Raw genomic sequence first — 26,369 nt, 5'->3', positions numbered from 1 at the left:
AAGGCCCTGTCCTTTTTCTCCAGTGACCCATGGAGGTAGTGTTATTGCCCACATTTTATAGATGAGGAAACCGAGGTTCAGAGTGGCTCATCTCCCTGCATCTGAAAGGCTGACGAGGGCCGGAACTGAGCAGCTCACCCAAGCTGGCAGTTAAGCAGGTAAGTCTTAGGACGCTGTAGTGTCCAGTGCTGGTGTCAGATGGCCTGTGTTCAGTCTCAGGGTGACCTTGGCGGTTACGAAACCCACGTGTCCCCATGTGGATACTGAGCGCCTAAGGGTCGCTGGGAGTGCACGGCCAGACGAGACATTCCAGCTGCTCTCCTCTTATCCCCATGAAGCCAAGAATAGGTGTCCTTCTTTTTCTTTTTCTGAGATGTTCTAGGCTGTTATGATCTTTTTAAAAATTTTTTAATGTTTATTTACTTTTGAGAGAGAGAGTACAAGTGGGGGAGGGGCAGAGAGAGAAGGAGACACAGAATCTGAAGCAGGTTCCAGGCTCTTCTGAGCTGTCAGCACAGAGCCCGAGAAGGGGCTCGAACTCATGAACCTCGAGATCATGACCTGAGCTGAAGTCGGACGCTCAACCGACTGAGCGCCCCCCAGGCGCCCCTGGCTGTTGTTATTTATAACGGCACCCTCATCCCGCAGTCCCTTTGCGGTTGTGTGTTTTGGTGTATGTGTTCGTGCTCTCCCTTTTATAACTGAGAAGGAGAGCTGCCCATCAGTGTAGCGGAGGAGAGCTGCAAAATCGGGACTGGCCAGGGGCTCCCCACTCCATATCTGGCATTCTGTGCCTCAAGCCTCGTCTTTGCCTTAAAGGTCCCCGTGGCCTGTTTTGAGTTGAAGCTTTTAGAAGTAATTTTTTAAAGGCTTTTTTTTTTTAATGTTTATTTATTCTTGAGAGAGAGACAGTGCGTGGGCAGGGGAGGGGCAGAGAGAGAGGGAGACACAGAACCTGAAGCAGGCTCCAGGCCTCTGAGCTGTCAGCACAGAGCCCGACACGGGGCTCGAACTCACGAACCACGAGATCCTGACCTGAGCCGAAGTCAGATGGTCAACCGACTGAGCCACTCAGGCGCCCCAGTAATTTTCTTTTAAAGAGGGAGTGTCTACAACCGTGTTTTACATCTTAAGGTAATGGAGCTTCTCTCTGCAAGTGGAAAACCTAATCAGTTAAGTATTCAGCAACTGCCTTGGGCAAGACTCTTGGCATTCTTGTTGGCACAGGAAGCTCACTGGGTGTGTGGAAGACAGATCTGCGTCCAAGTTCAGGTTTATCATAACTAGCCGTGTGACCCCGGGCTTTAACCAGCCTCCCTAAGGCTGCATTTTCTCATCGGAACATTGTAGAGCTATCCCGTCGTACAGAATGGTGGGGGGGAACCAGAAGAGAGAACGTGTGTTAAGAAGCCATTCCACTCCTTCACATGTAGATATGGTTGTGCTCAGGGCCCAGGGGAAGTGGGGGGTAAGTACGCCTACCCAAGGCAGCGACTGTGGGACCACTGAGGGGCCGCCATGATGGGTGTCAGGGGACAAAGAAAGAAGCCGCCACTGGAATGGAAGGTTTGCGCCTTAGGCTGAGAGTCTCCAAGAGCAGAGCTAAGGTCTTCACCAGTTAGGGATGTTAGAGACAGAGCGAATGGAGGCCCCGAACTCATCCAGAAGTGACTTGTTCTGTCAAAGCCTGGAAGAACTTTGTATACTGACTTGGTTGCCACTGACTTCTGTTACTCAGCTCTTGGCCTCCTGGGAGGCAGAGCGGTTTCTGGTAGCTGCACCAGATATCTGAGTATATCTGAGTATATGAGTATATCTGAGTATATGAGTGTATGAGTATATCTGAATATATGAGTATATGAGTATACCTGAGTATATGAGTGTATCTGAATATGAGTATATGAGTATATCTGAGTATATCTGAGTATATGACTATATGAGTATATCTGAGTATATGAGTATATGAGTATACATGCCTCAGCGCCCAGCTTCCTGCAGGGCCCAGCTCGCACGCGGTGGCGGTGGGGGGGGGGGGGGGGGAGGGGTACCTCTTCACCGAAGGGCTGAGTGCTGCTTGGACCATGTGTTTTTGACTGAATGAGCATGACGCTGGCTAATGACATTTCCAGTCTAGTTTAAAAACAGCTTCCCGTGAGACAAGGGGCAGAGACAAGACAGAGACAAGAAAGGATCCGTGAGAAAGAGTGCCCATTTGGTTTGGGAGCCCGGCAGAACATCGGCCTGCTTGTAGGGAGAGAGGCGTCCCCCTCCTTACTGAGTGCAGCACGGGCGAGACCCGGCAGGGCTGTCTGTTGGGAACAGTTTTCTTCACATCACATTTGACTTTTAATGGATACTGGACAAAAGCACTTAAAATGATGCGTTTCGAAAATAGAATCTCTGAGGGGTGCCTGGGTGGCTCGGTCCCTTAGGCGTCCGACTTCATTCGGCTCAGGTCATGATCTCCTGGTTCATGGGTTCGAGCCCCACGTTGGGCTCTGTGCTGACAGCTCAGAGCCTGGAGCCTGCTTCGGAGTCTGTGTCTCCCTCACTCTCTGCCCCTCCCCCACTCATGCCCACTCGCTCTCAAAAATAAATAACCGCTAAAAAAATTAAAAAATTGAATCTTTTAACGTCTTAATAGGATTGAAAGGTCTTTATGGTGCCTACACAAAATCTCTTCTGGGATAACGCTCATATTCTGAGGGATGTCCCATCTAGTTGGGTAAGCGTAGGAGGCGGCCAGATGGGGCAGGATGCCCCCAGACACTCACCGCAGTTCCTCGCAGAGTATCCGCTCATTGGTCTAGCAGAAGAGAGCTGTGCCTTTCTCAGGCTCCACTAGCACCTTGGACGTGATTTGTTTTTCAAGTGGCCAGAAGGTGTGTGAGTCTGGAACCCAGAGTTCATTCATTCACTGAACAAACTGATTTGTGCCTGCTCTCTGCAGGTGCTGGGTAGATTCTAAGAGAAAGGCATGGACCCTACCATCAAGGAGTTCTGGCATGATGTTTTGACTTTAAGAGTCCCCTCAGAGGAAGCAGGGAGGGGAGGGCTTTGTCTCAGGCTGGACCTCACATGGTTTTTTTTCTCTTTTTTTAATGTTTATTTTTGAGAGACAGAGCACTAGCGGGGGAGGGGCAGAGAGAGAGGGAGACACAGAATCCGAAGCAGGCTCCAGGCTCTGAGGTGTCAGCACAGAGCCCGACGCGGGGCTCAAACTCACAAACCGTAAGATCATGCATGACCTGAGCCGAAGTCGGATGGATGCTTAACCAGCTGAGCCACCCAGGCGCCCCCGGACCTCACATATTTTAAACAAGTAATGTGATTTTCCTCTGATTGCTCTGGGATGGTTAAATATGAAGCCCCGTGGCTGGGCTTTATTTATGGTCCTGCGGGAGCAACATCGGCCAGCACAGAAGGGCTGTCCTTTCCTGCTTCAGCCAGGGTGCTTTGTTCACAGTGTCTGTCATCTGGCAAGGTTTTCCCAAGCGGGCCACTGCTGCCTGCGTTGTAAACATGCTCCCAGAGTAGCCTGTGCTCCGAAATTAACGTGTTCTCAGCAGAAGCCACCTCGCAGCCTTGCAACTTGCTAGCTCTTTGTGTTTTGCAGCAAGCACATTTAGCTCTCTCTTGCTTTGTAATGCCAGCTTTATCACAGAACGTTCTCTGCTTGAACAATGTATTTGCTAATTAAAATCAGTTGCCTTGTCAGTGACTATAAGCCAGTGATTGATTTGATTGCTCTGGCATTGTAAGAAATTTTTTATTATGAAAATATTAAAACATTTTTTAAAAGTAGAGAGCATAGGATAAAAAACACCATATACACGTCACCAGAGTTAACCCTTGTTTTGCCAGATTTCTTCATCTATTTAAAGAAAATTTTTTTAATGTTTATTTTTGAGAGAGAGAGAGACAGAGACAGAGTGTGAACAGGGGAGGAGCAGAGAGAGGGAGACACAGAATCTGAAGCAGGCTCCAGGCTCCGAGCTGTTAGCACAGAGCCCAACGCGGGGCTGGAACCCACGGACTGCGAGATCGTGACCTGAGCTGAATTTGGGCGCTTAACCGACTGAGCCAGCCAGGCGCCCCCTTCGTCTATATGATTGTTGCTGAAGTACGTTGCAGACATCCAGACATTTTAGGATTTATCTCTAAAAAAATAATGACATTTTCCCTCATAACCATGACATCACGGGCATGTCTAGTAAAATGAGTAATTCCTTGATGTCATTTAAATCCAGTCTCTTTTCCCATTTCTTCATTTGCCTCCCTGTAAGTCTTCCACGGATGGTCTGTTCAGGGCAGGATTCGATCATATGCTGCATGTTGACTTGTGCTGTTTTTTGCATTTTGCTGTTTTACGGCTTCAAGTTTTAAAGTCTAGACCAGTTCCTTCTCCCCAACTCACTGGATCTTCTTCTTCGTTTCCATCATATCGTACAAGTTCTTGGACCTTTCAGGTCTTTTGATAGAGGTGAATTGAGCAGGGGAGGGGCAGAGAGGAAGATGTAGAATTGGAAGCAGGCTCCAGGCTCTGAGCTGTCAACACGGAGCCCGACGCAGGGCTTGAACCCACAGACCGCGAGATCATGACCTGAGCCAAAGTCATATATGCTTAACCAACTGAGCCACCCAAATGTCCCAATACTTCAGTATCAAACTGGCTTCAGCAGCTTAGAAAATGATTCCGATCTGACCTAGGCCGGGAGGTTACTGGAAGAGGCATTCCTTGTATCATTTATTTTTAGTCTTGAATAAAATTATTCTTCTGGATTTATACAGATTTTATTGACTTGAAATGAATGCAAAGTCCCGAAGGTGGGTCCTGGAGACCAGCTGTGTGTAAGGTTGAGAACAACCTCAGTAACTCCTGTTCACGTTCAGTTTGCAGAGAAATTCCAGGAGGTGAAAGAAGCCGCCAGACTAGCCAGAGACAAGTCCCAGGAGAAAACGGAGACTTCGAGCAATCATTCCCAAGTAAGTGATTTGTCCACAAAATAAATCTGAGTGTGATCAGTAATTGAGCCTCTTTGTTCCTTGTCACTTGTGACGAGAAGTAGGGACTTCCGGCATTAGGGGCGTTGTGAAGGCTTTTTCCACTCTTAGCCTGCTCGCACTGAGGTGTGAGGACGTGTTTCTCTGAGAGTCTTGAGTTTTCCAGATGTGCTGATGTATTTTTGACGGAAAGCACTAGATGAGGTTAGAATTACCGCATGCCTCTGGCCCCTAGGAGGCATTCTTTGTCATTGTGTTTAAATACCAGAGGCAAAGCACTGTGTTTCCCTTCAGTGCTGGGGGGCGAGTCTGCGTGAACGATGTGCAGTGACAATACCGGTGGGTACCTCATGCCCACAAGAGAGAAAACTTGGCTGATGCCGGAGAACCCTTGTCTCTGCTTCTCTGTTTTAACAAAGTCAGATGGGAGATGGTATTCCGACGGCTCTGGTTTAGCAAAGGAGATACGGCTTTGCCAGAAATTGAGTTGTCTGTCTACTTAAAAGTGTGACGATTGGGGCGCCTGGGTGCCTCAGTCGGTTGAGCGTCTGACTTCGGCTCAGGTCATGCTCTCGCGGTTCGTGGGTTCGAGCCCCATGTTGTGCTCTGGGCTGACAGCTCAGAGCCTGGAGCCTGCTTCGGATTCTGTGTCTCCCTCTCTCTCTGCCCCTCCCCCCCCCCAATAAATAAAAACATTTAAAAAATGTCTAGTTTCTGAGGTCTAGTTTGGTGTACATAATGGTGGGTGGAAGCCTTGATCTCGTGGTAAGGTTATGTGCACAGAGACGGAAAGGAGACGTCAGGGGCAGGATTCGGGGTTCGGAACAAGCACGATGCAACAGCCAACACAGCCGGGAGTCTGCCTGGCTGGGAGCAAGGTGCCCTGTGAGAGGAATTGGAGCTGGACTTGGTGATCCTGCAAAAGACCTGGAATTCTTGACTAGCAGTTTATTATTTGTTGTCTACTTATTGTTGGGTTGTTGTGGTAGACGTTGGAGGTGTTCCCTGACTGTTTCTCTGGAATTGATGTGAGGGTTGTACTCACATGGGGAGGAAGTCAGGGAGCCACAGACGGTCGGTGGATTGGCGAGGGCGCAGCTGCAGGGGTGAGGAGGAAGGGAGGGACGTTGAGGACAGCCTGTAGGAAGAGAACCAGGGGACTGGGCATCTTGAGCTGTCAAGACTGACATTCTAGACTTGACTGTCAGCCTCGAAGAAGTAATAGCTGAAGGCTTGGCCTTTCCAAGAAGCCGTGGGGAGAGGAGGGCAAAGCTAGAGCCTTGTTAAGTTTGCCCAGCTATGGGAAGGGGCCCAGCGAGGAAGACAGAGGAGAAATCTCCCCGTTACTGACCCGAGGCAGGCACGTGCTGAGTGAGTCTGTGCTGCAGAGCGGAGGGCCCCGGGTTTGGCCACCACGGTGACTGACCCTCAGGACCGGGATTTCCCAGCGCCGGTCCCGGCTCATCGTATGAAAGATGCCCCGTGTGAGTTTATGGAAATGAATGCGTATTAGACTTCAGGTGGGCAAGAACTCTCCTGACTCTTTCTGAATAATCTTTAATGTAATCTGAGTGATCCTGTTAATTTCATATACTGATAACCATAAGTAACCACTGAGCACCTATGAAATTGGACCCCTGAAATGAAATTGGACCCCCAAAATGGTCCACAATCTAGAGTTTCTAATATACAATCTTTTTCTGGACACCACATATTATAGCTATACCTTTAAACTTTAATATCAGAATTTTTTTATATAAGTGTTTTATTTTAATCTTTGTTCCCCCCCCCACACACACACAAAAGGTATTTTAAACCTTAAATCATGTGTACCCATCAGATGCTATATTATGTGTATGTATTAATTACCTATCAGGTTTTTTTTTTTATCTCTAAGGTTTAGTTTTTATTTATCCTTCTTGATGTGTCCCCAGATGTAGAGACCACTGTACATTTTTCTTTTCATTTTTATTAGAAGTCATACAATTGCTTGCTTTCCTGAATCTCCTGGGGAATGAACACTTTGGCCCAGTGTTCCAAATATTTGAAGATTTTAAACATTTAATAGGGGTTTCATCCTGACCGTGAAAGCAATATATATTTATTGTAAAAATCAAAACATTGCCATTCTCTAAAGAATAGAGTCCGCACCACACAAAGAGATGTGTGAAATATCTAGTATATATTTATATTGTTCTTTTTAACCTTTTTTACTTTATGTTTCGTGATCATTCCCCTGTGTTTTCAAATATCCCTTTTCAAAACTATCTTAATGGCTAGACAACATTCTAGTGTTTGTCTGTATCACACCTTACTCCATTAACCTCTACTTTGGGGCATCTACGTGGTTTCTGATTTTTCATGAATACAAATGACACTGTGATGAACGTCCTCGCACATCTTTGTGCGTTTGATCATTTCTGCAAGATAAATTCTTGGGCTGGAAGTACTGGGTTAAAAGGCAGGGACATTTTAAAAGGTTTTGATAAATACTGCAGACTTAGCCCACAGAAATGGATGCGTCTCACTACCCCCAGCAGTGACTGAGAGCGAGTTTTCCTCCCACGCTCTCACCAGCAAAGCTTTGTTGACTTGACAGAAGAAAAATATATTCTCTTGGCCTTTTCTCATTTTGTATTTCTTTACCAGTGAGATTAAATATTTTTTGTTTATTGATTCTATGCATTTCTTCTTCTGTAAATGTCAATTATGTATTTTTTCCTTTTTTTTTTTTTAAGTTTATTTATTTATTTTGAGAGAGAGAGAGAGAGAGCATGAGCAGGGGAGGGGCAGAGGGGAAGGGGGAGAGAGTCCCAAGCAGGTATGATCTGCTGAGAGCGACGAGCCCAATGCGGGGCTCCAACTCACAAACTGTGAGATCATGACGTGAGCCGAAATCCAGAGTTGGACGCTCGACTGAGCCATCCAGGCGCCCCTTTTTTTCCTTTTTTAAAAAACATTAAAGTGTTAATCTTTTAGCGTAGATTTCTAGGAATTTTATTTTTTTAACGTGGACGTTTTTGAACCTGTTCACAGCTTGGCAGAATTGTAAAATGAACCTCCGTGTGACGCATAGGTCAGCTTTAGCGATTAAGAATTCATGACCTGTTGTTTCATCCATCGCCCCACCCCGGACCCTCCTCTCCCCCTAAATTTTAAAGCAAATCCCAGAGATCATTTCATCTGTAAACATGTCAGTGCGTGGCTCTAGAAGACAAGGCCTCTGAGAGTTTTCCAGCACAAGAAAAGTATTAACATCTTGTTTTTCATATATGCAAATGTTCAGCAGCAGATATGTTCCCACATTTCTTGTGTGCATTTTAATTTTGTTTATGGCACTTTTTTTTTTTTTAAGAGAGAGAGCAGAAATTTAAAGTCAGAAGTACACATCATTCCCTTTCGGGTCCCTGCCTTTGCCTTTATGCTTATTGGAGGCTAAATAAGGTCTTATCCTAGACCAGATGAGATGTCACCCACGGTTGGTATGACTTGTTACACAAAGCAGCTCAGAATATTCATATTCATAATCTGACAGCAGTGGAGGCCACAGCCACATCCGAGTCCTGCATGTTTAAGGAGTGTTGGTCTCTCTGTGGCCCCAGGGGGTTTTAAGTTCCGGCTTCTAATACTTTCTCCTCATTCCCTCTTTCTTGTTCCTTGTTGTGAATCCCTCCCCCTGTTTTCGTCTGTGGCTTCTGTGTTAAATAAGGGAGGCCCGGTGTCCAAGCTTGTTAGATTTATGTATAAAGTTGAGTAAGTGATCCTGAGTCAGGGCCCCGGGTGGACTCTTTTTCTCTGTAAAGTGCACAGACTTTCTGAGCTTTTGAGGAGACTCCTCTGGGCCTTTTCCTTTGTTCTTTTTTTTTTTTTTTTTAATGTTTATTTATTTCAAGAGAGAAAGGGTGCAAGTGGGGGAGGGGTAGACAGAAAGAGGGAGAGAGAGAGGGAGAGAATCTCAAGTAGGCTCTGCACTGTCAGCACAGAGCCCGACGCAGGGCTTGAACTCCCAAAGCCACAAGATCATGACCTGAGCCGAAATCAAGAGTCGGATGCTCAGCTCGACCCACTGAGCCGCTCAGGCGCCCCTTCCTTTGTTCTTGATATCTTTCCACGTGCTAGTCTTTGCCGCATCCCGGTCCCACGACTTGCTTCTCCCCCGCTCACTAACACGCTTTCTCGTTATGCCCGATTTGCTGCTACTGTGAACAGTAATGTGTGAAGGGAATTCACTTTGGCCAGGAATCTGGGTGTGAAAGCCCGTCTTCTACTCAGGCATCCAGCGTCAACGGGACGGACGATGAAAAGGCCTCTCACGTGGGTCCTGCTGACACGCACCTGAAGTCTGAGAACGACAAGCTGAAGATTGCTTTGACGCAGAGGTAAGGGTGTTTGAAATCCAGACGCTATTTTCTCCCGGCTCAGTGCCTCCCTGCAGCCTTTCCTGCTGGGCAAGGTTTCCTGAGGAGACGGGGTCCTGCTCAGAGTGTCTGGTCTTGTCTCCGGGCCAAAGGAAGGCCAGCTGGCTCTGTGGCTATTCTCCGTCTGGCTGACCAGACTGGTGTCAGTTCATGTGTGTGAGTGTGCAAGTTTGTGTGTGTGTGTGTGTGTGTGTGTGTGTGTGTGTGTGTGTCTGCTTATGGTGAGAGCACAGAGAACGTGAAAGAGGTTTGTGTGAGTGTGACAGAGATGTGTGCCTGCGCTTGTATGTGGTTTTTTTCGTGGTTTTTTTTTTTTTTTTTTACATTTTTTTAATGTTTACTTAGTTTTAAGAGAAAGAGACAGGGCGTGAGTGGGGGAGACAGAGAGGGAGACACAGAATCCAAAGTAGGCTCCAGGCTCCAAGCTGTCAGCACAGAGCCCAGCGCGGGACTAGAACTCACAAACCTTGAGATCGTGACCTTAGCTGAAGTCTGACACTCAACCGACTGAGCCACCCAGATTTCCCTGTTTTGTTTTCTAAGGACCCAAGTTTATCATTTACTTGTATATAAGATTGCATCTTGAATACTCAAGAAAAACCTGTGAAAATCTAACAAACTATGAAAAACTATGAAAAATAATATAACATCTGACAAAAATCAATAGCTTCTCTATATACAAGCATCACATAGAAAATATGTATTTGGAGAAGAGATTTCCTTTAACAATAGGAGCTAGAACCATAAATTACATGAGCCAGAATCATAAAATACAGAAAACTTCAGAAAATACAGTATCTCTGTAAAGAAAGCTTTAAAATGATTTTGAGGACTATAAATGAATAATTAAAAAATATATTTTCTGTTGGAAAGTAGTAGGAAGCCTTGATATTTTAAAAAGAATCAATTTCCAGGGTGCCTGGGTGGCTCAGTCGGTTGAACATCCGACTTCAGCTCAGGTCATGATCTCACAGCTCATGAGTTCGAGCCCCACATCCCGGCTCTGTGCTGACAGCTCAGAGCCTGGAGCCTGCTTCAGATTCCGTGTCTTCCTCTTTCTATGCCCCTAACTCACTTGCATTCTGTCTCTGTCTCTCTCAAAAATGATAGATAGATAGATAGATAGATAGATAGATAGATAGATAGATAGAAAGAAAGAATCAATTTCCCCTAAACTGATGTATAAATTATTTAACACAATCCCCATAATAATATCAACATGACTTTAATTTGTAATGACTACACAGGCTATGTGTATGTTTTTGTATCTTGAGATGGCCCTTTTCCGGAAGGCTGGGCTGATCTGACCCTGTGAGCATATTCAGAGCTGCTGCTATCCTTGGGAATCATCCCGTTCCCCCGGCGGGGGGGTTGGCCAGCTTCCCCCAACCTTCCTGTGGCTGAGAAGGTGCTCTCCTCAGACTTGCCCCCATTAAAAAGCTGGGTCATATGAACTCCATTTTACAGATGAGGAAACTTAGTCCCAGGTGGTAAAAAGTGAGTCCATGCCTGAGGTCCCACGGCTGGTAAATTTTTCCATCATACCACCTGCTTTTCACTCTTTCTTGGTTTTAACACAGCACTGCCTGGATGAAAACGTTTTACCCCTAAAAATAAATGTTTTTAAATCCCCACTTAATGAACAAGTGAATTATAGGAAGAGAGCCTGAAACCATTTCTCTAAATCAGCTTACACTCTCGATCATTACCTCTGAAATTAATCAGATTATATTTTACCTTTTTTTTTTTTTTTTTTTTTTTGCTATGGTGTTTGAAAGCTTATCTTTTCCAGTGAAGTTCCTAGATCCTTGAGACTAGGATGAAAGGTGACACAGATTATTGAGATATAGTCCTATTTACTTACTGAAAAAAAAAAAAAAAAAATCTCCCCCCCCCCCCTTCCCCCTGTCAAAAAGCATTTAGAGACAGAAGTCTGGTTGTTCACCCAGGCAGGATTGATAAGAATCCCGGGCTTGCCCTGTGTGTCCTGTGCGGCTCAGCCCTCGGGGCACCCACGACACCCCACGCTGGGCTCCAAAGCCAGGAGACAGAGGAACATGAAAGCCAACAGTACCTGAGGGGAACCTGATTCCAGTTTGCTTCTGGTTTTTTTTTTTTTTTTTTTTAAATGTTTATTTTTGAGAGGGAGAGACAGAGCTCAAGTGGGGGAGCAGCAAAGAGAGAGGGAGACAGAATCCGGAGCAGGCTCCAGGCTCCGAGTTGTCAGCACAGAGCCCGATGGGGAGCCCGAACTCGTTGAACCACGACATCATGACCCGAGCCAAAGTCAGATGCTCAACTAACTGAGCCACGCAGGCACCACCCTCCCGCCAAGTTTGTTTTTTGAAGCTCCTTCAGGGAGCACAGAGGATGAAGGGCAAACACGAGGTTGTTTTGGTCACATGGAGGTGTCCCGCAGACCTGTGGTCGTCCTCTGCCCCTGATGTCAGGTCAGCCTGGGCCCCCTCTCTCACACGGTCACTGTGTCCTCTGCCCTCTGGTCTCTGGCTCTGGAGTCCTCTTGGGGCTTGGAGGGGACACAGGGGCCTACTGTGGCCCGGAGCCAGTGTCTGTCATACCTGGTGTCCTCAGGTGTCCGGGATTGCTGGAAAGGGCCTGGCTGTCATGACACTCCTTCAGGAAGGGACGGGACAGGACACGACGCAGGGCTCTGGGGCCAGGGCTCAGGAGGGAGCGAGGGGGTCTTGCCCGCACTGCCGGGGTGGCAGGTGGGGTGGAGCGGGGCGGAGGGCACACGGCCACCCGGTCACCTCCCGCGCGCCCCCGCAGCGCCGCCAACGTGAAGAAGTGGGAGGTGGAGCTGCAGACCCTGCGGGAGAGTAACGCCCGGCTGACGGCAGCGCTTCAGGAGTCGGCCGCCAGCGTGGAGCAGTGGAAGCGCCAGTTCTCCCTGTGCCGTGAGGAGAACGATCGGCTCCGGAACAAGGTGGGCGCCGGGACAGCGGCCGTGGTCGGGGGCTGCTTTGTGACGTTCAGGACCGGGCGGGGGAGGGGTGGGGGGGATCGCGCGGAGGCTGGCGTTCACTTGGCTGTCGCTCCCCCGTTGGCCCCCTGCCCGCCCGGCCTGGATGGACCCGCAGAGCCGCCCCCCTGTCCCCCCACCTTCCTTTGGTACGGATGGCGCGGAGCCCTGCCTCGTGTTGTCTTTTTCACTTCGGCGCCGTAAGTGCTGCCGGCCAGGGCGCCAGGCCAAGTGCTGACTCCGCGTTCCCTCCCGAGGCCTGGCCGAGTGGCCTGCCAGAGGGATCGGTGGCCCTTTGCTGCTCTTTCCAAGCAGGGAGTTGGTTTCTGTTTGCGTCTGAGTGTCAGACCCAAACCCGGGAGGAGTCCGCTCCCCTCAACGAGAAGCATTGGGAACCTCCAGGGTGCAAGGTAGAAGTCAGTGGGGGTCCCCAGCAGCTCCTGTGGCTGGGGGTTCAGACCCCGAGAGCTGGTGTGCCAGCCACCTCTGAGAGTGTCCTCGTGGTGAGCGCCCAGTGCCCTTTGCCTCGAGGCCTGCTGCTTGTTTGCGGGACCCCGTCGGTGTGGGGTTCTGTGTCACCAGCGGGTTGCGTTCCTACTGCGCACGTGCGCTCTGGCCGCTGGGAAGCACTCAGCATCAGACACACAGCAGTGCCAAGGTGGTGAGGCCTTTGAGTCCCTTCTGAGGGGGTCAGGGCTAGGAAGGGGAGAAGAATGAACTCTGGGGACTCGCCAGTTCAGTCTGCACGTCGCCTGTCTCCAGGAGGAGGCTCGCGGGCCAGGCCCTTCCTGCCGTGCACCGGTAAGGAAAGGTCACCCTGATTTAAAATGTTGGAAATGTCCCTGTGTCCCATTTGGTGGCCATTGTCCCACACGGCTGATTGGTTCTCTTCCCTGCTGGCTTAAGCCTTTGAGATGAAACAGAATGATCCAGGACCTGATTAAACGATGTACCGATCATTATGGGGAGAAGTAGATAGATTCATGGGACATCCGGCCCCTATACTTGTGAGGAATCCTTTAAAGCAAACCTGAAGTTCCTATCCCGTGGCTGAGAGAGAGAACCGGAAGCCCGGCTCGTCCTGAAGCCAGGTTTGGTGACGGGACTGGGCTCTGCCGGGGGTGAAGGAGGGCAGCCGCCCGGAGTTGGTTCGTAGACGCGAGGAAAGATGCGAAAGGGGGTTAGTTTGTGGTTCTGTTTGGAAAGACAGCATAAACAGCCGTGGTGACCTTCTGTTTCACCACCGAAGTAACGTGGCATCCCTGCTTTGTGAAAGATTGACGAGCTGGAGGAGCAGTGCAGCGAGATAAACAGAGAGAAGGAGAGGAACACGCAGCTGAAGCAGAGGATCGAGGAGCTGGAGTCCGAAGTGCGGGAGAAGGAGACGGTGAGTGGGCTGGAGGGGCCGTCCATGCCTGGGACACGGCCGGCGTCTGGGGAGCACGTGACTTGCCTGGCAGCTGCCTGGGCATCCGCGGGGGACCGCCCAGAGCTGCATCGAGGCACAAACGCTCAGAGCACGGGGCCGACCCTGCCCTGCGCAGCCCCCACACCAGCTGTGTCTCCAGGCCACGGCTCCGACCTGCGGGGGAGCTGGACGCTTACGAAACACTCGGAAACTGTGACAGGTGATCTGCGATCAGGCAGTTGTTTTCGCCCTGGGGCGGGGGTGGGGGGGTTGGCAGGACAGCTGAGGTACCAAACCTCCCAGCCTCAGTTTCCCCATCTGCAAGTCGGGGATCGTAAGAGCACCTGTCTTTTCTGTGGTGGTGTGCAGACTTCACGCGATAACAACACCTAACACACCCGGCCGCGCGTTACGTGTTAACTTCATCCCCGTTGTCGTTACGCAGACGGTACGGACTCAGCACAGCTGCCTCTGTCGGCTGCACACGGGTCGTGGACGTTCACGAGGGCTTTTTTTTTTTTTTTTTTTAATCTGACTTGCTTTCACGATTTTTTTTCAAACCTCTGTCCCCCGTAGGAGTTGAATGACCTCCGCAAACAAAGTGAAATCATACCTCAGCTCATGTCGGAGTGCGAATATGTCTCTGAGAAGTTAGAGGTAAGGAGGGGCGCATCTGCCTTGGCTCCGACTGGAAGGCGTTCGTGGGGGCTACCCGTTTCTCCGGGCTCCCCCTTTTCACACCTCCCGCGGTAAAGAACAGTGACTTTCTAGTCCTGAAAAGCCGTTGGTAACCGCCTGCCAGATGCCATCTGTGACCCCTCCCCAGGGTGCAGACTCAGCAGTGTTTGCCTTCTGGTTTTTCCACTTCTGCAAAGGTGTCTTGTGAATAATCATCGTGCGGTGACTGATTCCCGCCCACAGAAGTCTCTGCAGAGTCTTTGGGCGGTGAGGAGCCCGGCAGAAGGGAGGGCGGAGAGTGTAAGACCCCGGTGCGAGCCCACCTTGCCCGTGACCTTGGACTTAACCTTGGGCACCCATTTCCCCCTCCCCCCCCCACCGCACTGGCCTCAGGTTCCCGATCCACAGAGAGGGGTTTCCACATCCCCTTTCACCTCCAAGGGTCCCCCCACTTCAGGAACGACCCCCATATTAGTCGGTGGTTCCTGTACACGTGAGCAGAACACTCCTGATCACGTCCATAAGATGAAGCTCTTACTGGATGTGAAGAGCACAGGCTTACACCTTGTTTAAGGACTCGCAGCCACCAGACCCTTAGGAGCTCGACTGCCCCCTTGGTCACACCACCTGATGCCGGTGCCCAGACCGCTGTGCCTGAGTCTGGCACGGCTCCGACCTTCCTCATGAACGCCAGAGGCTGGCCCGGGAGCCTCTCCGTAGAGCCGGGGAGACAAGTCACTGTCCCGTTGGACCTGCTTCTCTGTCTCAGAATGGAACTAGCATGTGGTCTCTGCTGACCGTTCTGGGACTGGAGCGGAAAACCCCGTGTGCTAGGCCTGCGGGCTTCCTCCCCTGGGCACTCTGTGAGAAGGCCCTCTTGCCTCAGGCTCCCCCAGGCAGGACCCAAGCTCTGCGTCCTGTGTGGAGCCGCCCTTTATCAGCTCAGGTGTTGGTCACGCACTCTGCCAGGGAACCATCAGGAAAGGGGGTGCACCGGAGAGCCCCGAGTTCTGTGCTGACGTCAGCAGGCACAGGCGTGGGTGTTGGGGGACTTAGCTAGGGATGCGGGCCCCCCAGAGGGAGGGGGTCTCGGTGACCGGTCCCCCGGTGTGTCTTCCTTCAGGCGGCAGAGAGAGACAATCAGAACCTGGAGGGCAAGGTGCGGTCCCTCAAGACGGACATTGAGGAGAGTAAGTACCGCCAGCGCCACCTGAAGGTGGAGCTCAAGAGCTTCCTGGAGGTGCTGGACGCGAAGATCGACGGCCTGCACGACTTCCGCCGCGGCCTCTCCAAGCTGGGGGCCGACAGCTAGGGGCCGTGGGCCGAGGGCTGGGGCGTCCTCTCGTGTGAGTCGCTCTGTTAGTGCAGGTGTGGTTTGTTGCGCCTCCACACCCGTGGTGCCGTCCACTCTCCCCTCCGGAACACACGCCTCCTCTCGCCTCCCTGACCTCGCGAGGCTGCGGACATCTGGAAGGTTCTGACTCAGGAATCCCGCGCTAGGTCTCCCTTAAACGTTTACGTAGTCAGGGCAGGGATGTTTGTATCTTTCTTAAGGGCTGTTGCGACCATACCAACTGAGCAAAGGATTTTCTATTACAAATAGGAACACGCTTTCCACCTCCTTTTTTTGGAAGAACGTTCAGAGCATTTGAACGTCCACCAGGCACCCGTGCGCGGGGCATGGGGGTATTGCCTTCCCTCTCGGTAAGAATCAAGATGCTTTAAAGCAGCCGCTTAGTAGAGACTTGTCCGGAGAGAGCAAACAAGTCTGGGGTGGGCTCACAGGCACTGCCTGCACCCACTCTGCCCCCTTCCACCCACCCCCAGTTCGTAGGGTTGCGACAGTGTTCCTTTCCTGGGTTTTAACTTCTGAGCAGATGACTGTGCTGTGGGGACAGCGTGCAGTGAGGGCGCCTAGCACAGTGCCTGGCACAAAGGTGCTTAATAAATATTTGTTTAACTAAACAGATAAACAGAACTTAGTGTTTTAATCGACACCCCCCCCCCCCTTCCCAGCCTCCTGCCAGCAGGGTCCATTGAATCCTGTTGAACAATCCTTCCTTTTGCTGATCTGGGCGAGTATCAGATAGGAATTTGACTCACTGTGTGTGGTCAAGCTTCTGGATGGGCTCGGGTGGCCCTGGGGCAGGGCAGGTGGCCACGGAAGCAGCAGGAGCTGGTCTGAGGCCCCCCAGTGGTCCATTCATGGTGCTGTGTCCCTGGGCCCTTTTGAACTGGGACGACCCTTCTTCTCCAGGCTTGGGATGTAGGCCAGGACCCTGTGTGGGGAAAGAGCTCGCCCAAGCCCACGAGGGAGAGTCTGCTCAGCCTGGCTGAGCCGTGACCTTAGCAACAGGGGAGCCCTGCCTGCCTCTCTTCCTGCTAAGGGAGGGACCAGAGACATTCAGCTCTTCTCTCTTACAGAGTTTCTCGGCGGGGCCAGGGACATCTGGGTGCCCTGCACGTGCCTTGGCTACAGGCATTTCGAAATGCCTTTCGGGATGTTGGAGGCCTTACTGCCTCCTTGCCTCCCTCTGCCTGCTTTGAGAACCACCAAGAGAGCATCCCCTTCTAGAAAGAGTTTCTAGAACTACCCCCTGGTGAATCTGGATAAACAACAAAACAGCCCGAGGAGGCAGTGGGACACACACACGCACGCACACGCGCACACCCTATGGTGAGTCCTGCCACCGAGACTGTCTCTGAGCAGAGAGGTCTTATTTGGGAGGAGGGAAGGCCGGTCGTCTGGAGCACCGAGGCACCTCGGGGCAGTGGGGGATGGGGGCCTGCAGGCCGAGTGGGGCAGCTTTGCCTGAGCATGCCCGGGCTCGTGGCGCACGGGCAGTGGCAAGTGTGGGCAGCCCTCTCGGTGACAGGAGGTAGGGTGCTGCCGTCCTGCCCTCCCCAGAGCTCCGGATGGCACAGGAAAGTGGGTAGCAGCTCCCTACTGGTCAGGAGACCAGAAAGCCAGGCTGGCCGTGGTTTGGCCCAGCAGTGGCTGAAAGGGGGTTCTTCTCAGGCCAGGTCAGACCACCTGGCTGCAGACTGGACCTGGGGCTGCCTGGGAGCAGCCGGGATTCCGAGACCTCAGCCTGGAGCCTTCCGATGCCCAGCACTCCTGCGTGTTAGGTCACTTACTGGTCTGGAAGGGACCCTCTTGACTGACGGGAGTGTGCTCGGGTGACCTGTTCACAGGGAGGTAGAGTTTCCGAAGCCCCTGTGCATTGCATCTTGCTGTTGGTAGGAGACGTTGGCAGAAGTTGCACCACGACCGCTGCGTCCCTCCGTGGTCAGGCCCCACGATCCCTGCCCAGTCATCCCTGGGGAGTTGGGTGAGGACCCTGAAGGTGGGAGGTGAGGACCCGCAAGTGGTCTCATGCGTTGCAGCCCAGGAGCTAAGAGCTGGACGGGCTCCTCAGAGGGCGCTAGGTTTAGCAGGGAAAATACAACAGCCGTACAGAAGCACTAGCCTTGCCCCTCCTTCTGCTTTTCTCGGAAGATCTCAGTGCTTCTTCACCGACTTTATTTAAAAAAAAAAAAAAAGTCCTGGGGACAACCTGGAGGGTCCATGAAGACACTGCCTGGTCACTCACCCCTGGCACTGTGCGTGTGGGCTCCGTATAATGAAAATGACCTGCTCAGTTCGTCCCAGTCTCTGCCTGAGCCGGTGTAACACGTCCTCACTTATGAGGGTGTCAGCTCCACTGATGTCCTGTGCTTGGCATCATGGAAAGCCAGCGTGGGCAGCTCAGCTCACCCGCCTCCCCCCCCCCCCCCCCCCCGGGCCCCATGAGCACGTGGCCCCGCCGTGCTGCTGGGACACGTATCGCCAGCCTGCCCTTCGTTTCCAGATCAGGCCTCCTGATTCCAGCACGTCCAGGGCTGGCTGCCCAAACCCGATTGGCTTTTGTCTGCGTCTGTTAAAGCTGGGGTCCAAAGCGGGGGACGTGCAGCACGGAGCCCTGTCATCGTAATGGGCCTGAAAAATAATTTTCCTTCTGAGTAGAGACCCAGTTGGCAAGGGGAGGAGAGGTCTTCCTAGTGACAGGTTGGAAAGTATGGTCATGCCGTGAAGGGAGAGCGAGCCAGCATCCACGTGAGACCTGGAATGTGTGTGGCGCGTCAGTCCCACGCCGTCCAGCACGCTGTCACATTAGACTTCAAGTGGGTGAGAGGGTCTCTCAGGGTCATTCCCCACTTTGCAGACAGTGACACGCCTGTCACCCAGCTAGCGATCAGCCCCAGGGGGCGCTGCATCCAACTCTGCCAGACCTCGGTCCCGCCTCTTTCCGGGAGTCTTGCCACTCTTCTCCCTTGGTGACCTTTTGGCGCTAAGAAAACAAATTCTCTTGTGTCCTGAGGAGACCACACTGTGGTCATATTATTTTAACGTGAGTCCACAGCAAGCGATGATTTATAAATGAGCGAACTAGAATTACATTTGCGTTCATTATAGACAGTAAGGTCCATTTGGCAAAGCCAGAGTTATTCCGAGACACTCCTGGTTACAGTGATGTCCGTGCTTTGAGAGGCCGGATCTAGGAAACACGAACACGTCGAGTTCTTTGTTGATGGCTCTAGTGGAGACAGAGCAGTGGGTGCACAGCAAGCGAGAAGCCCTGAGATGTTAGAGCAAGAGGTAGCGCTCTGGCTGGGAGGTCCCCCATGGGAAACGCGGACTCAGGGAGGATGGAGTGTAAGTCGCGTGCTCCCAGAAGCGTCGCCATCTGCCCGTTTTAAAGGACTGCTTTTCTGTAGAAGTCAGGGGCAATGCGGGACGAGAGCCAGCCGCGGGGCACGGCAGGGACCGTACCGGGGACCTCATGTGTGGCCAGGTGCACCCTTGGAAGGCAGACTTAGCATAGGCCTTCGAAAGACGCTGCCCTGTGAGACGGAGCCAGCCCCGCTCTTTGCTGATCCCTGAAAGTGGGTTGTTGTGCCATCGGTCCTTCTAAAAGTTACGATTCTTTCTTTGAAATACCATTGGATTTTGAAGTGCTGACCATTTAAACTAGAAGCTTGTAAATCAATGTCCGTACATATTTTTAAATGATATGCATGGTTTAAGAGGAACCTAATTCTGGGTACGTGGTTTCCTCCAAAAGAAAACATTATCTATTCCGGGGGTGGTGGGGTGGCATCATGGAGAGGGAATCCTGTACAGAAATGTATGTTCTTTAAGTGTCTTTTCCATACACCTGCCTCAAGGATTGTTACTCTTTAAATGCCAGCCAGGCAAGAGGGGGACTTTGGTGATAATTTGGCAGCTGGATGGAACATTCTAGTGAACTTAGGAGTGTGTGTGTGTGTGTGTGTGTGTGTGTGTGTGTGTGTGTGTGTGTTGGGGAACGAGATGGGAGAAAATACAAAGAACAAGGTTTCAAATGAAAAATACGTACACCTAAGAAAGAATAGCCTTTAATACTCCTGGTGGTGATACTCCGTGTTCTGGAATCTATGAGAAGATGAGTTTCTGGGTCTTTCATTTCGAGTGGGGTTGTACAGTGCCCTGCGCTCTCTGATGATGCAGAGCCTTGTGAAGAGGGGTTCCCCCCCCAGTCACACAGACCCCTGGTGCCCCCTGGCCGGAGCCTAGAGAAACCACAGTGGAGGTCAGACTGGTACATTTTGGCAGGTGGTTGACAGGTCTGATGATACACAGCTGCGGGGCATGTGTCACCGTTGTTAGGCCGTTGTCCCGCTTTCGGTATCAGGTCCTGACTTGAAATAGTCATAGCGATGTCTCGTGATGTAGCAGGCCATTAGGCATTTCTTACATCGAATGTAAGAATTTAATCATTAGTATGAAGTGGTCAAGTGGGCTCTCCCAGGAGTACTAGGGTTTGTTTGGATTTTTTTCCTTTTTAAGTGCATTTTTGGTACATGAATAATGTATACATTTTTTTTAAAAAAAGGAAACTACAGATGAGTGAAAAGAGAAAAAGTCACCTATCAGACCATCTGATTATAACCACTGTTAACATTTTGATGTATATCTTTTCAGACTTTTTTCTGTGCGTTTATATGTTTTATTACTTTTTTCGTGAAATACAGTTATGTTATACGTACTGTCTTAGCACTTGCTTTTTTCCCTTGTGGCACCGTATTGTGACTCGATTTCTATATCACTAAAGATATAGTTCCATCATTTTTAATATCTATAGAGGTTGTCCCTTAGGTTACTTAGGTTTCTGAATTTTTACTGTCACAGTTGATGAAATCCTTCATTCTAACATCTTTGTAAACTTTTCAGAATATTTAGGATGATTTTCTACAGTTGGGCTTGCCAGCTCAACAGCGTGGTGGGCAGTCCACCCAGTACTGCCCTGTGCCTCCTCCTGTCCTTCCTGGGCGTGTGGGAGACTACTTTCCAGCCCCCTTAAAGTCACGCGGGGTTCCATGACATTCTGGCCAGTGAATTGTGAGCAGAAGTGACGTGCGAGACCCCCAGGCTGAGACTGTGGGATGCTTTAGCCTCTGTCCCCTCGCCTCAGCACGGGGTGATGTCCGGCGATGGGGCCTCTGTCTGCCTGGCTCCTTGAGTGACTGTGGAAGAGCCCCCGCTCCCCTCAAAACACCCACCCACCTGCATGGACGTGGGGTGTGGGTAGACGGTAAACCTTAGGTGTTGTGTGTGCCCCTGGGGTTTGAAGGTTGATTTGTTACTGCGGCATAACACGTCCTATGCTAACAAAACACGGTACGCATATTTTTAGGACTTTTAATATGTATTGCCTCAAATTGCCTTCCAGAAAGACGATACCAAATCAGACTCTTACCAGCAACGTGTGAGAATGTCCTGCTCCCCCTTCAACACTGGTGTTACCGTGGGGGCTGGTGGCTAGTTTTGATATGCATTTTTTCATTAGAGTGTGACCCTCCCTAGCAAAAATATTCACTGGACAATATACTTTTGTACTTTACCTACTCATCCCTTCTGGCCACTTTTCTCATTAACATTCCATGTTAACTATACTAGAATTTTTAAAAAGTAAAAATAAGTAAACTAGGCCAATCAATAAGGAATAAAAATAAAATGAAAAAAAAAAAAGGTTAAATCTTTGACCCATCTGAAATTTTTTTACTTAAACTGGGAAATCTGTCCTTTCTCTACAGATATGAAATTCCATTTTTACTCTGTCCCCAGTCCTCACATATGGTTCAGCGTGCTTCTGAACTTTCGTTGTTCACGTTCTGGCACTGGTACGACACTGTTTGATCATCCCATATTTAGAGTAAATGCCTCCATTAATTAAACCTTTTCAAAAAAAAAGTCCCTTTTGTATATTACTATTTCTAAAAGAAATTTGCTATCGTTTGTAATGTTTTGAAGAATCAGAAACTGGATCATGTGAAAATTTATAGGTTACTCCTACAATTCTTCATCGAGAATTAACATCTTTATAATATTTAAACTCTGACCTCAGTAAATTTATGAAATCGTATGTTCCTCAGTATATTTCTTCTAGTGTAGGTAATTTCTGCGCTTGTGCTTGTAAATGAGCTCTCTTGTTCATTATGTTTTCCAACTGCTTATTCATATAAAGCATTAAGAAAAATGAAAATTAGGTCCATTGATTTTCTGATCTAAAGTATTATAGGAGAGTTGTATAAAGTGTACCCATCAGGAAAAAACATAGACTGAAAGTCCCCCATAATGAAAATCCCTCTGCCCCAAGATAGTCCGTATTTACAGCATGTGCCTCATTTTTTTTCTAAAAGTCTTTTTCTCTTTTTTCTCATTTTGACCACATGCTACAACTCTTGAACTACTTGAGTCTTTTTTATTTGGCTGTAGATCTCAGACGTCTTCCTGTGTCAATCCGTATCAATCTACCTCATTTGGAACTGTGCACAGAGAGCAGCGTGTGTGTATATTGGTTTACTTAACGTGGCAGTTGGTGGTTTATTTTTTAACTAGCCAATCACTGAGTTTTCTTTTGTTCTCATGTTTTTCTGGTTGTTAATTCTTTTGCCTTTCTCAGGTAGATAATAGTTGTGGGTGGTGATGATAATTTCACCTCCATATTTTTATCTTATTTCACTTCCTTATCATATTGACCAGCACTCTTGAAAGAACATTAAGTAACACATATTTAATTGTGCTGGCATTTTACATTCATATATATATATACACACACACACACACACACACACATATATGTACATATATGTATTTGTGTGTGTGTATATATATATATAAAGATATACATACACACACACACATATACACATATATATACTTAGGAAGAATACTTCTAGTGTTTGTCTAAAAGTACAAATTTGAGGGGGCACGCGGGTGGCTCAGTAGGTTAAGCATCTGACTCTTGATTCCGGCTTAGGTCATGATCTCACTCTTCACGGGATGGGGCTCTGCACTGACAGTGTGGAGCCTGCTTGGGATTCTCTCTCTCTCCCCTCTCTGCCCCTCCCCTGCTCGTGCACACACACACTCTCTATCTCTCAAAATAAACTTAAAACAATTTTTTTTAAATGTACAAATTTGACTCAGTGTAAGATATTCTTAATTTATATATTATAAAGTTATATCTTCTTTTTCTAGTTTGCTGAAAGGTTTATCAGTGATGGATGTTAGGATTTTATTAAATTTCTTTTCTGCACATCTGTCGAGATGATGAAATGGTTTTTATCATGACCTAAGATGAATCATTTTAATAGACTTACTGATGTTGAGCCCTCTGTGCATTTCTAGAAAAACCTGGGTTAGTCATGGTATATTACTCTTTTAATGTAGATCTCCACTCAGTGTTAACAGTGGTTATTTATGATGGGTTAGTTTATGGTAGATTTTTGCTCTGTGTTCTTATCTGTATTTTCTGATTTTTCTACAAGTCTTGTGTATTGCTTGTATAATACAAATAAGAGCTTTAAAATAAGAAAAATATCCCAAACTTGGTTTGCTCATATCTTGGAATTTGTCATATGTTAAGATGGATAGTTGTATAATTGTTTTTCTCCTTTGTCAGGTACTGGTGTTGGGTTTATGTTAACTTCTTTTAAAAACAAACAAAATGGCGCCTGGCTGGCTCAGTGGGTAGGACATGTGACTTGATCTCGGGGTTGTGAGTTTGAGCCCCACATTGGGCATAGAGCTTACTTTAAAACAAACAAATAAGAACTTGGAGAGTTCTTGCTCTCTTTTTTTTATGCCCTGGACACAGTTTAAATAATATTTAGGATTTTTTGCTCCTTGAAGTTTTTATAACCTGTGTAAAACTGTCCCAAGTCTAGTGCCTTTTTAGGAAATAATTCTTTGACATTTTTTCCAGTATTTTCCAGGCTCATTGGTCTCTTCAAACTTTCTTCCTATTCTGTGAGTTTTGGGCCATTTAACTCCTAAATAAAGATTGTTAAGATTTTCCTATTTGCCAGTGTGGAGTTGTTGTATTCTTCTTTCTCATTCATGACGTTGGGTGTCTGTTCTTTCCCTTTATTTGTATGCATGTTCCCAGGATTATTCTATTTCATCAGTCTTTTCAAAGAACTTAAATCCTAATTTACTCCACCATTTTATGATTTTTTGTTACTTCCTTTATTTTTTCACCTTCTCAAATTGAATGCCATTTTAATTTTTTCTTGTTTAAATAATGGACACAGGTACTAGCAGTTGTAAGGCTGTGACTTCTCTTCTGAATATTTCCTTATCCATATCCCTCAAATTTTTAGGCAGGGTGTTCTAAGGTATAAATAATTTGTAATTTCAGATTTGACTTTATTTTTTACCGGAGAGTTATTTGAAATTATGTTTTTTAATTTCCAGATAATTTTATATTTGCTGTTGTTGTTTTTAACATTTGTTACAAATTTCAAGTTTAACTGCTTTGCTGTCAAAGAGGGGAAGGCCTGTACAATTTCTGCATTTTGGAGTTTTACTGATATCTTCTTGGGACCCAGCAAATTGTCAATTTTAATATTCCTAGGAAAATGGAAAAGAAGGTATGTTCTCTGAAGGGAACAAAATTCAGTCTGTATGTGTTAATTTGACCTTATTACTTATAATATCATGGACCATTAATTTTTACTTACTTGATTCATTAAAGACTAAGGAAAATGAGTCTCCCACTACTGTTGAATTTCTATTTTTCTTCTGTTTCTAATGGTTTTTGCTTTATGTATTTCAGTATGATGTTATTCGGCAAATGATCTTTTTTATATTTAAGGGGGAAATTTTTCCCTTTGAAGACTTCTATACCTTTGTGAGTTTTACCTGATTTTGTTGTAACGGAGTTGTTTACGTAGAAATACATAGTTCAGTAAAATGTTTGTGTCTGTTTTTCAGTCAACAAAAATCTTTCAGGATTTCAAAAATCCTTTGTGTCTTAAGAAGGTATTTTGGAAGCTCTTGATCTCCCCAAGGATAGGTTTATGTTCTCTGGGGTCACTTTCTGAGCCAAAAGCAAGGATGGCGATGTGCTTTTGGTGGAACAGAATGAGAGCTTTTGAGTACGCCAACGTTTCCGATTCTCGGTTTGGGGCAAACGCATACTTGGATATGCTTAGCAGACACCTTCCCTTCAGGGGGTCACATTTTGCCTCCATGGGGCCCATAGCACAGCTGTTCTCAACCCAAGAGGCACGTTTCTTCTGCGGGGCTAGCCTTCGGAGCAGAGGGCAGCAGAGAGTAGAGACGCTTGTGTTCCTGGCCGTTTGGGGGGCGGAGGGTGGGGGCGCGCGCTAATCTCAGAGACTCATTCTGTCAGAAAAGATTTTTCCAGAGCAGTTTGAACAGATTACTCACATGGCAAAGTCTGTGTCAAGCAGAGAACCAGCTTTTCCCAAACAAACGTAGGAGGTGTGGATCTCAACCCACAGCTCAGGAGCGAAATTAGTAAGACCTTCTCTCTTTTCCCTTCATTCAAGTTAATGAATTTCTGTTTTGAGTCCCCATTCTGTCGAGCCCATGCAATTTGATCTGGGTCAATTCCGGGACCCCCTTTTCTCCAGTTTGAGTCTTCAGAGGTTTGGGGGGGGGGGCTTGTGTATCTTTCAAGGTATTGGTGGGGGGCTAGTGTTCCTGCCCCTGCCCTGCTCTGCCACGCACCCCGCCCCCTCCGTGACATGCTTGCGTGCTCGGGAGTTCAAGAATTACACAGACGTTCCTGTGTGGCAGAAGTCTCCCCGAGGCTGTCCTGGGCCCTGTCTGCAGCCATCCTGTTTGACAGCCAGGGTTTCGGGTAGAGGGTGGCTGAACGTGAAGGGTCCGCAGGACAGGCCAGACATGTTGGCACGGAGTGCGCTGCCGAGCGGAAGCGGCTCTGTGGCTCCTGGCGCCTGCTTGTTGGCTTGACGGCCTGTCTGCAGGCACCGGCAGTTAGCTTGTGGGTTAGCCTGTGACCCTGACCGTGACCAGAGCCACCTCCTGGAGGGGCCTCCTGCTGCCGCATCAGGTCCTGTGTGTTCTCTCTCCGGGGCGTTTGGCCAGGTTGGCCTTGCTCTTGACTTACTCCTCCATGACTCTGAGGTTTTCCCTCCCGATCCTGTCTTAACTTCTCACTGTTCTACCTCCTTCCTCTCCTCCTCCCGCTCTGGAGTGTTGGGGTCTCCACAGATCTGGCCCGGACCGTCTTCCCTCGAGACTGTCCCCCAGCGTTTCAGGGCGTCCGTGGTTGATTCCGTCAGCCGCTGCTGTGCACCTGGCCTGTGTCCCCGTGGCCCCTGCACAGATCAGCTACCGTCCTCCAGCACCGCCATCCTCCCCTCCGTCCCGGCCCCTCTCATGATCTTGGGTTCCTCCCTCGGGCCAACCAGCGTCTTCACCCCTGCCCTGCTGCTGGTCTCCTTTGGCCCAGAGCTCCCTCGTGCTCCGGTTTCTCATATGGGCAGGTGTCCAGAGGCCTCTTCCCAAAGCTGGAGGCAT

General features: G+C 48.9%; 1 protein-coding gene across 2 annotated transcripts in view; it reads left to right on the top strand.

The window, feature by feature from the left end:
- Positions 1 to 24,574, top strand: part of HOMER2 (homer scaffold protein 2) — a 100,129-nt gene extending 75,555 nt beyond the window's left edge. Inside the window, exons 4-9 of one of the 2 annotated variants that reach the window (XM_047846807.1) lie at positions 4,894 to 4,986; positions 9,277 to 9,383; positions 12,213 to 12,369; positions 13,682 to 13,792; positions 14,390 to 14,470; positions 15,615 to 24,574. In XM_047846807.1, coding sequence (XP_047702763.1) covers positions 4,894 to 4,986; positions 9,277 to 9,383; positions 12,213 to 12,369; positions 13,682 to 13,792; positions 14,390 to 14,470; positions 15,615 to 15,803 — 738 coding nt within the window. In that variant the 3' untranslated portion in view covers positions 15,804 to 24,574. Of the gene's footprint in view, positions 1 to 4,893; positions 4,987 to 9,243; positions 9,384 to 12,212; positions 12,370 to 13,681; positions 13,793 to 14,389; positions 14,471 to 15,614 lie in introns of both variants that reach the window. The other variant, XM_047846806.1, reaches the window with a different exon arrangement.
- The last annotated feature ends 1,795 nt before the right edge of the window (positions 24,575 to 26,369 follow it).

This window comes from Prionailurus viverrinus, unplaced genomic scaffold, assembly GCF_022837055.1.
Source record: "Prionailurus viverrinus isolate Anna unplaced genomic scaffold, UM_Priviv_1.0 scaffold_40, whole genome shotgun sequence".
Taxonomy (NCBI): Eukaryota; Metazoa; Chordata; class Mammalia; order Carnivora; family Felidae; genus Prionailurus; species Prionailurus viverrinus.
This window is presented reverse-complemented; position numbering and strand designations above follow the sequence as displayed.